Below are 14,549 nucleotides of genomic sequence, written 5' to 3' on the forward strand. Positions count from 1 at the left end.
TTCTAGATAAAGACAAGAGGCAAGACAAAGCCCCTGTGGGATGCTTGATGAAGCTACTGGCAACCTTTTTGCTGTATTTCTTACATGGTGCTCCAGCTTGGGGACTTTCACTGACAATGCCATGAAGACCTCTCACATTTGCCATACATCACTGTCATTTTTGATGAACTGTGATGCTAAAATAAAATGGCATCAAAAAGACAGTAGAAATCTTGTGAAACTTTTAGTCATGCTAGTGAGCACTTCCACAAGAAATTTTACTGGAGTTAATGGGGCACCTGACAATGTGACTCAGCAGCAAGAGAAACGGCTCCAGAGGGAAGGACTTCCTCAGATAGCAATGGATTCAGCACTGCAAAGTAAATCAATTCCTAGCAAGGCATATAAGCACTAGGACCAAGTCTAAAATGATAAATGACTTGTTTGTTCTTTTCAGACAACTTGTGTCTGATTAGTGATTAGCAATTTTATTTAATTTTGCTCATTTAGATGAAAAGCTGAGATAATGGTAATGGAGTAAAGGCTGCAAATATAGAGTGTAGTTGTCTAGAAATCTCAGTCTCAAAACCCATTCCCCAAGTAATTCTGATGGAATATATTAGTTGTAACTTGCTAAAATATTTAGAAAATTCTTTTGTCAAAAGATTTACAGATCATTAATACATTACTATTACCACTTTAAAAAAATCTCTTTCCTTAGTTATGTGCAATAGCTTTAAAGTAATGTTTGGAAATTCCATTCAGGACAGGAATAACTCATGAGAGGGAATGAGTTCAAAGATTCACCAGTTTCTAAAAGCACTTTATTCCATTTGCAAATTCTAGTTTTCTGTCTCAAGATAAATGAACAGAACATTAATAACTCCTATCCACAAAAGCAATGTGGTTTTGGGGGAAGCTTCCAGTAATGTAATGAGAGCAAGCAGCCTGTGCATTCTAGCTCAGAAATTGTTTATCCATGAATTAGATGTCATACTTCCCTGCAATTCTAGGAACCACTTGTAAAGGAGTGGCTCATTTACTCTTCTTTTCCTAAATGAATAATGTTTTCAACTACCCAACACTACACTGCATCATCATTTTCTTTTGTGCAGAATCTATGCCAGATACTTTCAAATTAGAGCAGTAACTTCTATCACCCACATTAGATCAAATTTGCACAGGGCTAGATAATAACAGGGAGTGTAGTGCATCTCACAGGCAGGAATAGAAGTCTTCTGAAAAGGTCACCATTTTAATGTCACAATGCATATATAACTAGTATCCAACTCCACCTCTCTAGGCCTTGAAGGCAGGAAATTTTGTGCAGTCTTTAAAAGTTTTTCCTTTTCTTTAAAAAGTTTTCAACAAACCAAAGCTTTTATTGTGCACTCTTTTGATCAAGTACAATTGAGCTCCATTGTTCTAAGCGGAGTAAAGCTTACATGAACTTGGATCCAAAATGCAAATAAACTGCATTTTCATAGATGAAGACTGCAACCTGCGCCTAACATTCAGAAGAAACCCCAAGCAGACCTTGAATCAGCATGTCTTTTATAAGAAAAGGAAAGCCATGTACATGGGCATACCAGAAGTTTCTTGTTTCTACAATACTGATCCAGTAAGAACTTGCAGCAATCCTTTTCCAAGATGTCTTAGGTGAAGGTATGACTGCTGCTAGCAGAAAAACCCAGATCCTGTCTAGTTTGCTAGTGAATGGCAGAGGAATGTTATTACTTCTGCTTCATTAAAGGTGCATATCTAGAACACAGGCACGAAAAATGAGCCGGAAGGCTCACAAGTGTTTTATAGCAGAGAGAGAACAGAAGAGAAAAGAGATTTCTCCAAGTCTGGACAATTTCTCCAAATCTGGACAACTCTAATCACTGATTAGAGTTTCTTACTATAAGGAGAATAACTGAAAATTGCATTTTGAAGAGAAAGTCATAGGGTACATGCCAAACAGATTAAAATAACAAAACAAAGCAGAACAAAAAACCCAAACCAAGCAAAACCAAAAAACAAACACAAAGGAAGACATCATGTTGTCACTAGAGATTTAAACTTGTCTGCTTTCTGATTCTTATTTGCATGAATCAGAGAATCATAGAATACCAGGCTGAAAGGGGACCTCAAGGATGACCTGCTCCAACCCTTCTTGGCAAAAGCACTGAAATTGAAACAAGCTATAGTTTCCAGAGCTCTAGCAACTCTAGAAAAAAAAAATCAAAGTAACAACTGGAATTCTGAAACACTTGGAGAATGCACAAGAGCCCATTTAAGACAACATATTGGTGCTATGAAGGGGAACCAAATGGCCTCAATCTAAGCAATTTTATCATCAAACAGATGGAAAACCTCAGGGCTAGCAATACAAACCAGTTATTTCTTGTTTCAAATATATGAACTTTGAAATATGTGAGTTGCCAGAAAACTACAGCTGCAGGAAATAGGTGATCTTTCAACAGTAACTATTGATTCTAAAGTATTTTGAAATGGGCAAGATTGGGTAGACTAATTAAAAAATAAGATCCTACCTTTCAAAACCCATGCAGAATTTATTAAAACCCCAGGAATTTACTGAACATTTAGCACAAACATCCAAAAAACCCCAGTTGAAATCCAGGATTAGTACATTTGTGTCATGTTGATGCTTTTAAAGTCAATTATATGAACATCACTTTAATAATATTATATCATTTTCATCAACATAGTGATCTTATAAGTAGTGTAATGAAATGATCTTATATAACTGATCTTTCAAAAATTTTCCCTCCCCCACAAAAATGTAGGGAAATTCCTGACATTTATAAAGTAATTTGTCCACTTAAATGACAATTCTCAGACCCAACTTACTTCTTTGTAGCCGAAAATGATACGCCCATCATTGAGAAGGGTGGCCTGAAAAGTGAAACTCCCCAGGTTGTAATTATCCTGCAGATGTACATGGTCCCACTGGACAACTAGTGCTGTGCCTGTGAACCCCAGAGTGGGGGTAGAGAGGCAAAAGGAAGAAAAAAATGTGAGAAATATATTAACTGATTGTAGGAAAAGTACTTCACTGCAGTTACTTGAAACAAGAACAGTGATTTGTCTCTTTCTAGCAGCTTTCAGCTCCACACCTTGAAATGCCAAAGATATTACAAACACAAGTTGAAACTGAAATTCTCTGAAATGTAGACACCACAGTGCTATGCAAGCAGCACAACTACTGCTAAAGCAAGACTGGTCAAAAAACTTGTTTGAAATTGCACAAGAAATCAGCTAAAGGTAGGATCCAGTGGTTCAGGGGTGCTGCCATTACCACTTCTCTGCAGTGGCATTCTTTACACTCTATACATAAATCCTGATGGCTTTGAAATGTGAACTGCTAACAGTATTCCCTGTTTAGTAAAAGTTATTATTTCAAGAATTCAGATTCTTGCATTAACTATGCATTAAATAATTTTTTTTTTTTGCATGGTGCAGGCCCTTGCTGAGGTTGTGCAAATTGAGAAATGTTAGGTGTTGGCAATAAATAAATCTAGTTTAAATCAAACTCACTGACAAGTCATAGACAGGGTAAATATTGAGTCTGGTATGCAGAGATTCAGTTGCAAGAACCTTGTTAATATTCACAGGAGTTCACTGGCTGAAGATGCACTTACCACGCTAAAAATATTTCTCAAGCAACCTGCATATTTTACAGATGTTGAGACACTTACCACCAAAACTGTGTTGACTGAAAACAACATTTTCATCTTTACATGCCTTCCTCAAAAACTTCTCTTTTTGGCAGTAATGGGAGTTATGTGCTTTGATTCAGACTTTAATTTCCTTTCATCCTAGAATGTTCATGATGGGTCAGTACATATTCAGCTCAATATATTTTTGATATGTCCTTGAAAAATCTTTTGCTACAGCTCTGTACTGCAACTGTCATGAACACATCATGAAACTATGAGCACGCTAATAGTGGGTCCACACTGCATCAAGTCCAACATATTATTGTCCCTTGTGTTTTTCTGCATAGTAGATAGGCATTAATTGTGCACAGAGGGCATTTTTTTCTTTGTGATCACATTCATTATCTACTTTTGGAATATTTATTTTATTGCCTTAAATCTTATTTTAAATGTAAAGTTATTACATTTATTTTAAATACAAAGTTATAACTTGTAAAGTTATTAGAGCACAATTAGCCAGAATTTCTTCTAGTCAGTCACTGAGCACTTCAGATCTATGTGCACCTCAGAACCCCAAGCTAAAATGGAAATCAGCTGCCACCCAAACTGTCCTTTCCTTCCAGAGGCTTTTATGTAGATTTGTGTGTACCTAAGTTCCTCAGAGTTAGCTCCACCAGTGAGACTTTGATGGATCCCCACACTCTGTGCTTTCCCACTACAGATGCTTCTTTATGGCAGAGCACTTACTCATGGGGACAAAGCACAGATGAGTAAGAAATAAGATGCTGAAGATACAATCTGCTCAGTTCCTTTTTACTTGTGCTAAGATAAAAAATTCTTTTTCCTAAAGCCCATGGAGTTCAAAAGATGATGCATTACACATGAAGAAAAATCCAAAATCTCAAAGCCATGTGATACAGCCTTTGCACACCTGGTGTGAAGACTGGAAGTCAGGACTATAATGAGAATTAGCCACATTCTTCTCCAGAATCCTCAGGTTATTTAAGTAAAGATGACAAATCTCTGGCCAAAATGGTAAATAATTTTAAACATGAAAATTATATCTTTTTCTGTTTCAAAATTCAAAATGTCAAAATGGAAGGAGTAGGATTTTCTCATGTAAGCATTTTATTGGACTTTTAACATACAAATATTGCTATGACTAGATTATAAGGAAAGGTTATAGATACAGAATTCTGTAAAAGATACAGAATACATTTTGGTAACTGATTTAATTAATAAAAAATTATTGGAAATATGAAACATTTTTGAACCTGCTGGCAATTTTTGTTTAAATTCACTACAAATAAGCATATATAAAATAGCAGGGATGTATCCAGGATAATGTAGAAGTCATGGATGTCATGATAATAATTCACAATACTAAATTCTCCAAGTTTTAACTGTTACTGTAGCTGATCACTAAAGGCCTGAGGTAAAGCACCAGGTGCCTTTTAACCACGTAGGGTATGTTTCTAAAATATTGATTACAACTGACTTCAAGAGAAAAATAGCCACACATTCAAGGGCTTTGAAACTTCTCACAGAGTTTCAAGTACAACACTGCAGCTTGCCTTTTCCTCTTTCAATCTTTTTTACAAGGAACTGTTGAGAACTCGTGGTGTAGATGAGTGTATTGGATTCCAATTCTGGGACTCCATGAACACTTAGTCATTGACAGGTTTATTAACCTTATCCCTGCCCTGCTTCTGTGTATTCTTGCTACTGCACTCCACAAACGTTATTTTCATTTTAGGTAGTGGACAGATGGTATCCACTATAAATACTTTGAAATAACACTTTGAATTTACACTGTTATATAAGACAGATTTTCCCTTCTAAAACTGATAAAATGCATTGCTAGTTTGAGTTTATGTACTTCAACACCCAGATGATATCTGCTCAATTAAGAAAAGGCATTCATGATTCTTTATTGTGTTCTAAATTAATAATTGCTTATAGATGTCAAGTCACATGCTCTATACAGCCTCTAAATTAAAAACAAAAAGAAAAAAAAAATCCTCAATGCTTCCTCCTGAAATAGTTATTTAGGAAAATAAGAAGAGCCAAGGGATACAGACAAGGACTGCTACATACCATTATCAAAGTATCTGACTGTTGAATTTCTTGACACACTGGGGTCAAAATTTGCCATTAAGGGTGCAATATATTGAGTAGCTGTTAACATTCGATGCACAACTTCTCCAGTATATATGAAACCTACAATAAAAAAAAAAAAAAAGAGACCATTTCAGTAAATTCTGAAAAGATTTTAATAGAATGGCAGGTTGAATTAGGCATCGCCAGAGCATTAAAGGGTCATCTGAGAGAAATTAATCCCACCACAAATTTTATAGTGAATTAAATAAGAGCTAAAATTTCAGAAAAACATCTGTGATGGCTGTCAGAAAAAAAGATCCAAAATGAACAGTGGAACAAATAGTTTAAGAAGGTTTTTTACAGACATAAAAACAGTGAAAACTCAAGGAAGAATAACTCCAGTTAAGAGCCAAATGCAAGGATATGGCACTATGAAAATAAGCCATTTACCACCAGGCATATTCCATAGTGCTTTCTTCCATACTTTCCAAAAATCTGCAGTTTGTTTTGCTCATGCAATTTGTGACCTCTTTTAAAGTAAGTCTAACCCTTTTTCATTTTTCTAGAGACACAGAGTAAGGGACTATTTCAGACTAGAAGTGACAACTTTTAAAAAAAAGAGTCAGATGAAAAGTGGAACAGATAGGACTTTTTCAGGTTTATAAGGCAAGCAACATTTCTACAACATTCTCTGCTGTGTCAGGTCTCACTAGTCTGTCCTATTCATCCCTGAATTGACAGTACTCCTCAGATCAATAGTGGGCTTCTTTCACCTGAAGTGCTCATCCAAAACCTCTCACTGGTTTGGAATTGGAGTCCTTCCTTTGAAAGAAGACCAGTCATCTATGGTGAATACAGTAATTCTGCAGTTTTCTTCTAAGCAAACATCAATGTATTTTAATGGCAAAAACCTCCTTCTATTTTAAACAATAAATGGTCTACAAATAAACCTGTGTTGTTTAGGTTTGCCAACTCCACTTCAACTGGCTAATGGAACTAATTATTTTAAGTGCCCAGATGAAAGCTTGATTTAAAAACTCCCATTGCCCTAGAATGAGTCTTTTTGCTACCCCTTGCCTTTAAGTTGATTTGAGCTGTAGACAGATCTTCAAAAGTGATGTTTGCATATTACCTCTCCTCCTAGTGTTTAGCATAGGGTGTCTTATGATGTTTTTGCTTTTTCTACTTCTATTGATTCAATGAAGTATATTACAACAGCAAACATCTCAACAAGAAGATAATATTAGAGCTGTAAATTTTCTAATATTAAAAATGTTATTAGAAAGACATATAGAAGAAATATAATTCTTTACTGGAAAATTATAGCATTACTTTCAACACTAATTAAGCTGGTTTATGTTTCCTTTCCCATTTTCAATCATATTGAGAGTCTCTCTTCCTCTACAAAAGCCTTCGCTGCCAAGACCAAGAGTTCCTTTCTTCTTACTTTTAGTATCATGACAATACAACATGTGATGAAGTGACCTATAAATCTAACTCTAAAACATGATTGTGAAATTCCAAAACCAAATATGAACCCCATCAAAACTGCTATTAATGTATACTACTAAAAACTCCTAGTGTGCAACCTCACTTTCTTAACAATATCTCCATCCTAACCAGTGTGAGATGAGAGGGTTCATTAACAGAGTTGTTCAATATGATATAGGAAATCTCTGAGTGCATGAAAAAATAAGTTTCTGGAGTGCTTTAGGCATCCTTCTACTCCTGTACTCTTCTGAAATACACAAGATAAATGCTTGCCAACGGTTCATGGAACTAATTCTAGAAGTCATAAGATGCTATAAACAAACAAGGTGGTTCTCTGGAGTAATTCTCCTGCACGGCTACTTATAGATAATATCTTGTTCTGTGAAGTCAGCTCTGGTGGTGGTGATAGGGGGCCTAAGAAAAAGTCAAGTGTGGGGAAAAGAAAAGATTCATTTGCAAAGATTTGGTATCTGACAAAGGGCTGACCTAGGAACTGAGATTTTTTTTCATTTAAAACATATCTGTGTATTCAAAAGATACAGTATTTTAATATCTGGGCACTCCCTAACTACTAAATTTATTCTTAGGATTAAACGAAAACTTTTTTTTTGTAGCAGGGAGAGGGGAAGACTGGGGGGCAGATTCTTCCAACGGAATATCTAAATACTACTTCTCTCTTTTGGTAATAGGGAGAGAGAAACATCAGTTTAGAAAAAGAATCTGCCCACACATAGTTACAAGTCATTTATAAATGTGAGCTTTCAGAATATACAAGCATGGCTGATTTTATGCTATTACGTATTTTAGGATAGCCAACTACCTTGCCAAACTATAGTCCCTGAAAGGCATTTTCACTATTTCCTGCTTATTAGTATTTGCTTCTAAAATGTCATACCCTTGATTAAGAATCCCTTATGCTTATTTAGATATTTTCAGAAAGTATTATTACACAGAATTCTATTTCATACTATGTGCTGCTTATTATCCCTGTGGACATCTGCACACATATTTTAACACAGTTGTGGGTAGGTCCATAACCTTGAAACCATTCCTCAAAAATATTTTGAAGACAATACAAACAAAACCTTTGAATCCATATTTATACATTAGAATTAGCCTGAACAGTTCAGTACTTATTCATCCCTTGCACACTCATCCTACACTTACACATTTTCCCTTTCATGCTTTCATCCAATTTACAGTATAAAGGTCACCCTTATAGCTAATAATGAGGCAGATACAATAGGAAAAGAAAGGACTCAGTTGTGCTGGAACACTTAACTAAGTAAATCAGCCCAAGTAATTAGTAACCACAAAACGTATTTCGAAGTATTTGCCGGATGCAGCTCTACTATAGACAAAAATGGAAAGCAGGAGGTGGATGATAGCTGGGAAGCAGGCAGGCCTTGCATGAAGATCATTCTAATGAGAACTCCAGTCATGCATCAGAACAACTTGAAAAGGAACACAAAGTCATTTCAAATCATCCCAGAGATTCACAAGATGAAGCCACCATTGACCATGGACATTTATCATTGCAACTATGACTTAAAAAGAGCAGCAAAAGTAAAATTACCTTATTCTGGAATGGAATTCCACAGAAAATTGGCTTATGTTATCTGTGACCTAATTTTCTGACAATTCTTAATGCTTGTGGTTGATTCATTTAGTCAAGGAAGAATTTTTCAGACCTGCAATTTCCTGAACCACTTAATCTCTCCTTTGTGGGAGGCACTGGTAGAGCTCTTTTCCAAGACTCTCCACAAGCACTCTACCTAGAAGCATAATATGCTCCTAAATATTGAAATGAAGACAAATAGGGAAAAGTGCTCAGCATTTTGTAAGTTTAATATGTACATATAAATTTAGCTAAAACTAAGGCTGAACTAATATTAAAACCAATTGTAAATCAAGAAGAGTATACTTCTAGTTCTCACAGGGTACAAATTTACACTCACACAAATAGGGAAAAAAATATTACCACTTAAGCATGAAAGCACAGTCTCACTTGACGTAGGACTTGATTTAAAAATGCATTTTATGCCTGAATTTACCCATTCCAAAATATGCTTATCTGTTGCATGCTAACATATCAAGTTTACCAAGAAAATTTAATGTACAAGGTTAAAAGACACTGCACATCAGATTTCTGTGATTTCCTTTTTTATATTCTTAGCTGTGCACAAACTCAGTATCACTCAGAATGTTTTTTGCCAATGTTTGCCAACAGAATGACAAAATATAGTTTTAAGGTAGTACAGGCAATGAGTACTTTGAAGTGTGTCTAAAGAGATGGTAGGATATGCAGACAAAAACAACAAAAAAAGAATTATCTAGGTTGATAACCATATTCTAAGCTGCCTGACAACTAACTTGTAAGATAAACCCTTGTCTCTCTCTGTGGTGGGTTGACTTTTTCCATCTGCCCCCTGTCCACCCAGCTGCGCTCTCACAGCCCTTCCTCAACAGGATAAGGGGACTAAATAGAAAGAAAAAAATGTGTGTGTCCAGACACAAACAGGGAGAACACTTGCCAATTTCTGTCATGGGCAAGAGAGAACTGACTTGGGGAAAGTTAATTTAATTTGCTGCCAGATAAAACAGGTTTGCATAGTGAGAAAGACAGATTAAACCACCTTCCCTCCACCCCTCCCTTTTTCCCAGGCTTAGTTTGTGTCACTCTTTTATTCCCAACTCCTCTACCTCCTCCTCCCCACTGAGCAGTGCAGGGGGATGGGGAATGTGACTTGTGGTCAGTTCATAACACTTCATCTGTGTCAGTCCTTGTTCCTCTCATTTTTTTCCCTGTTCCCATGGTCTGCAGTCCTTTAGGATAAACCTGCTCCATTGTGAGAACTCCATGGTTCCTGCAGGTGCTCTCCAGTGTGGGCCCCTCCACAGGCTGCAGTGGATATCTGCTTCAGTGTGGCTCTCCCGTGGTCTGTGAGGAAATACCTGCTCCAGCCTGGCCTCCTTTACAGATGCTTTGGTGCCTCAGCAACCTCCTCCCTCTCCTTTTCTCTCCTTGGTGTTCACAGTGTTTTTTCTCATGCTTTTTGCTTCACTCCTGACACTGAAGTGCAACATATTTTACCCTTTTTAAAATGAGCTCCCCTAGAGGCTCCACCAGGGCTCAGCTGTCCCCTGCAATGGATCTGTCTCTGGTGATGGTCAGTCCCCATCTCCTTCCATAGAGACAGTCACTCTGCTACCTAAACATTACCACAATCCTTAATACAATTTAACTTAGTATTTTGATTTTTTTTATATACATCATATCTTATTTTATATATCAACTATTTTACCTAATATGCAAAACCAACATTATTTACCTGAATTACTGGAATTTCTTGTTTGTTGTTAAGAGTTTTTAAAATTTATTTATTTTTAGTTTAGTTATTTTCTAGTAGAAGATAGGTGGAAAGTTGCAGCTGAAACAGCACTTAATGTACCAGTCTTACTCTCAGTAATTGTTAGCTCTCGCCCAGGTCAGGTTACTCACACTATATAAAATCTTTTGTCTTCTAAAAAGGAAAAATGTTCTGGTAAAAAGAAAATGAGAGAGAAAAAGAACCATTGTGTCTGCTGGTGCTAAATAACAGCAGTGAAATAAGTTGATGTGAAATTATAACTTCAAATAGCCATGTCATTGCTATCATAAAGAGCACAAAAATTTATGATTGATTGATCCAGAGTTGCAAGTTTTCTCTTTTGTTGTAAGTCCAGGGATGTAGGATTTTTTTGCAATTGTTTGGATTAATGCTGCTGAGAATTTTGACTTGCATTTAATTTTCAGGATGTTTCTTATTTTTCATATTACTATTTCTGTCATACCACATTTTTATCTTAGATTCTTTCTTCTCTTCAGCAGTAATAGTAAAAACCTGATGAACCTATTCTTGTTTCTGGAAATAAACTACACAAGAGACATTTACATGGAAAGATGGCAAGATATGGGGAAATAAAACATCAGAAGTAGTGTTGCTCGTGTATTTATTTGGTGAAACTGAAAAGCATTGCATAGGTGTATAAAGCACAGCTCACAGAATTTTGCACCATATCTTTTTCAACTATGCTTTGCCTGTGCTTTGCCTGTGCTTTTCCTATATTTCTCTACCAGTTATTTCTTTATGAAGCAAATTCAAGGATATGTTATGCTATTGAGCCCCTAAAATACATTGGAATGCTGAATTCTAGAAACAGATAATGCAATTTACTTTCACGCCTTGTCCTATATAACCATATTAATTTCTCTTTGATATTTCAGTGAAGTAAGCTTTAAGTAATGTCATTTATCCCCAGATGGCTAATTTATTGTTATGTCTGTAGAAAAATTTTATCATCACTGTAATTGCATGAAGATTACAGTATAATTAAACAAAAGGATAACAGCAACTCCAGATCCCTCAGACAGTCCATGAAAGTTAAATACCTTAATGAGCTTTCAAGATCAGTGTAAAATGAACCAATCTCTCATGCTATTTTATGATTTTTTTTTTTTCTAGCCTTCTGGGAAAAATGAATTAGAGAGAGATTATACATATTTTTTTGCTTTGCTCTTGCTTGACTAGATTGAATGTCTAACCCATTTCTTCTGGCCTGAAAAAGTGGGCTATCTGAAAGCTAAACCCCAGAAGGCATGAGCATAACTGTTTTTCTTAATTGCATAACTTTGCAAGGCTTTCTTGTGAGTCCATGCATGAAGGTAAAAAGAAAAGCTACCCACAATTCTTGTACTCTTCTCTGTACTTCTGTGTTATCTTATGTAGATATTTAAAGGCCAGAAAATTAGTTTTTCACCATTATTTTTCCTGCTGCTTTGTTAATACTTAAAGCAAGCATTATCTGGAATATTTGGGAACGTGCAATGTATGACATTGTGTAAATGTCTGTAAGTTTTCCAGCTTGCTGTAGTTTCCCTGCTATTCACTCTCTTTTTGAAAAGTATGTGATCCAGTGGAATATAATCCACTCTGATTAATATCCTATTCAGATCAATGAAGGAATTTAGGGGATAATGTATCATGAAATTCTTCCAGTAGATGTTTTTCTTCTGAAAAACAATGCCACAAGACAAAACTTGTCAGGAGACAGTTAGATACCATTAGGTAGAACATAGGAACAATAGGACTTTCAAGAAAGGACAATGATGGAAAGCAAGCAACTTGCAAATATAATTGTAACTGAAGTATCTCTTCATATACTTTTAATAACTCTAAATTTCAATGCTCTCAACTTCAGGGTAAAGAAACCACAATGTTATTTACAGTCTAATGGCTTGTATCAGTATCCTCTCTGATCATACTTCCTTAGAGAAAATTCTTGGAATGAGGCATGAAACACTTTATCTACTTGGTGAGACACCACCATGTGATAGCTCCCAAGAGCCTCTCAGCTGCAGCCAAACAAAGGCCATCACAGCTCCTAGACAGACTGGAACCAGAGAAAAGAGGTTGACAGGAGGATTATCTCACTTAGGATGAATATCTTAGCAGCTGTGTCATTGTAGTAACTTTGGCGCTGCTGAATCCTTGGAAGAGGCTTGAATAGAGCTGTTAAAGGAAAATCTAATTTTGCAGTATCTTTCTGGTACTTTGCAGTCTATTTCTGCTGTTTACTGGTTGGGTAAAGCATCTTCATGTCTGAACAGATCTTGTCACCAATAAAAAAATTTGGATGGTACTGGATGATTTTTGGATGGTATTTTAATGTTTGGAGACATTTAATATAATTGGGGGGGGGGGGGGTTCATATGTGAATCAAACTGTTGTGATATCAATACAGAATTTTTTTACTTTTGCTGCTGTCTGTCTCTTATACTGTCACAGAGTCTAATAAAAAGAACTGTCACAAGTTTTTGCTTATGTTTATTGCTCTGTTTATTCTCCTCTTTTATCCAGCTAACTTTCAAAGTTATTTCTTACCTGATAAATCACAGGCAACTTGAATCACATAATACACAGGAATTAAAATAAAAAAGGCTTTCAGGTTATGATGAAATCATTATTCTCCAATGTTTCAAAAAATTCAGTAAGGAAAAGAATAATAGAGTTTAGAAAAATGCTGAATGCCATCAAACTGGGTAGTCATTAATTCTGTAGAAGTTTGAAGCAACAAGGTTGCAGAAGACAAAAATAAAATTTTTAAAATTTTAAAAAACCTGCTTTAAATTTATGCATAACAGAAAGACAGTTTGGTGTATGTCTGGGGTTTTACTGCAAGAAATCAATGTGATTTGAAACATAACTTTGGGGGTTTTATATAGACATCAATTCCACACCCATTGTATAATAGTATTTCATTGCCTCTGTTAATCCTTCATAAACTACTTAAACAAATCCCATGTATATACTATTCTCATTCATGTAAAACAACAGCACACAGCATGTCAGGGAAGACTGCAGGGGCTAACATGCAACATTAGAGAAGTTTCAGGCACCACTAAATTACATTTCACATGTATACGTAAAAAATAATACTGAAATAGCATATAATGAACATGGTTTTTATTCTATTGGGAATTTTTCAGAGGGGAATTTAGCTCTGTGTTCCTCTACTGTCAACATCCTGCCACAAGTATGTGCTGTCCGATGCCTTGCTCTCCCACCACATTTTTTGGTGTTGCACACAGAGCTCAGAGAGGTGAGGCAGTGTGGGTTTGCCTCAAGCAGAACTGTTCAGCAGTGAATGTACAGCTCAGAACAGTGAGATAGAAGCTGGTAAATGTCCATGTACAACCTGGGCTTCAGTGGAGGCAAGCTGTGGTTTGGTGTTCTGAAAGAGGTTCTTGCTCATATGTGTTGCTCAATTAAAGGTTATGTCAATATAAGCATATTACCATTTTCTCTTGTTGAACTCTGCATCCCTCCCAAGAGGATTCAATGCAGCTATTGTAAGGGAAAAGCAGCTAGCTCTGCCCCTTTCTGTCACTTCAGCCTGATGCACAGGACTGGATACACCACTCGTCAAATTTCACCACCAATTTATTTCTCATCTTAGTGGAATTAATGGCAAACAAAATTTTGAATGAGGAACCCCTACCCCAGGTCAAAATTAAACAGACCCCAAACCAAACCTTTTTGATGGGATTATCAGTTTGCTGGTCTAACTCTGTGCAGTGGACAAATGTTGTGTAGGCAGTGAGGTGGCAGGCTGGTGTGGTGAGGAGCAGACAGCAAGAAATAACAACAATATTCAACCAGATTTGGAGCAGACACACTGTATCCTGAAGCTGAGCCAATTTTGGTTTTGTGCATTCTTTGCCTCCTTTGTCCACTTGTTACTTTATGGTCATTTTGGGCTACGCTCTTCAGT

General features: G+C 36.2%; 1 protein-coding gene across 1 annotated transcript in view; it reads right to left on the bottom strand.

Moving 5' to 3' along the window:
• Window positions 1-14,549, bottom strand: part of PLXDC2 (plexin domain containing 2) — a 257,404-nt gene that overhangs the window by 72,599 nt on the left and 170,256 nt on the right. Inside the window, exons 5-6 of the mRNA XM_054632727.2 lie at window positions 5,742-5,864; window positions 2,836-2,954 (exon numbers count right to left, since the gene is read on the bottom strand). Coding sequence (XP_054488702.1) covers window positions 2,836-2,954; window positions 5,742-5,864 — 242 coding nt within the window. The remainder of the gene's footprint in view (window positions 1-2,835; window positions 2,955-5,741; window positions 5,865-14,549) is intronic.

The sequence above is a fragment of the Agelaius phoeniceus genome, chromosome 1 (assembly GCF_051311805.1).
Source record: "Agelaius phoeniceus isolate bAgePho1 chromosome 1, bAgePho1.hap1, whole genome shotgun sequence".
Taxonomy (NCBI): domain Eukaryota; kingdom Metazoa; phylum Chordata; class Aves; order Passeriformes; family Icteridae; genus Agelaius; species Agelaius phoeniceus.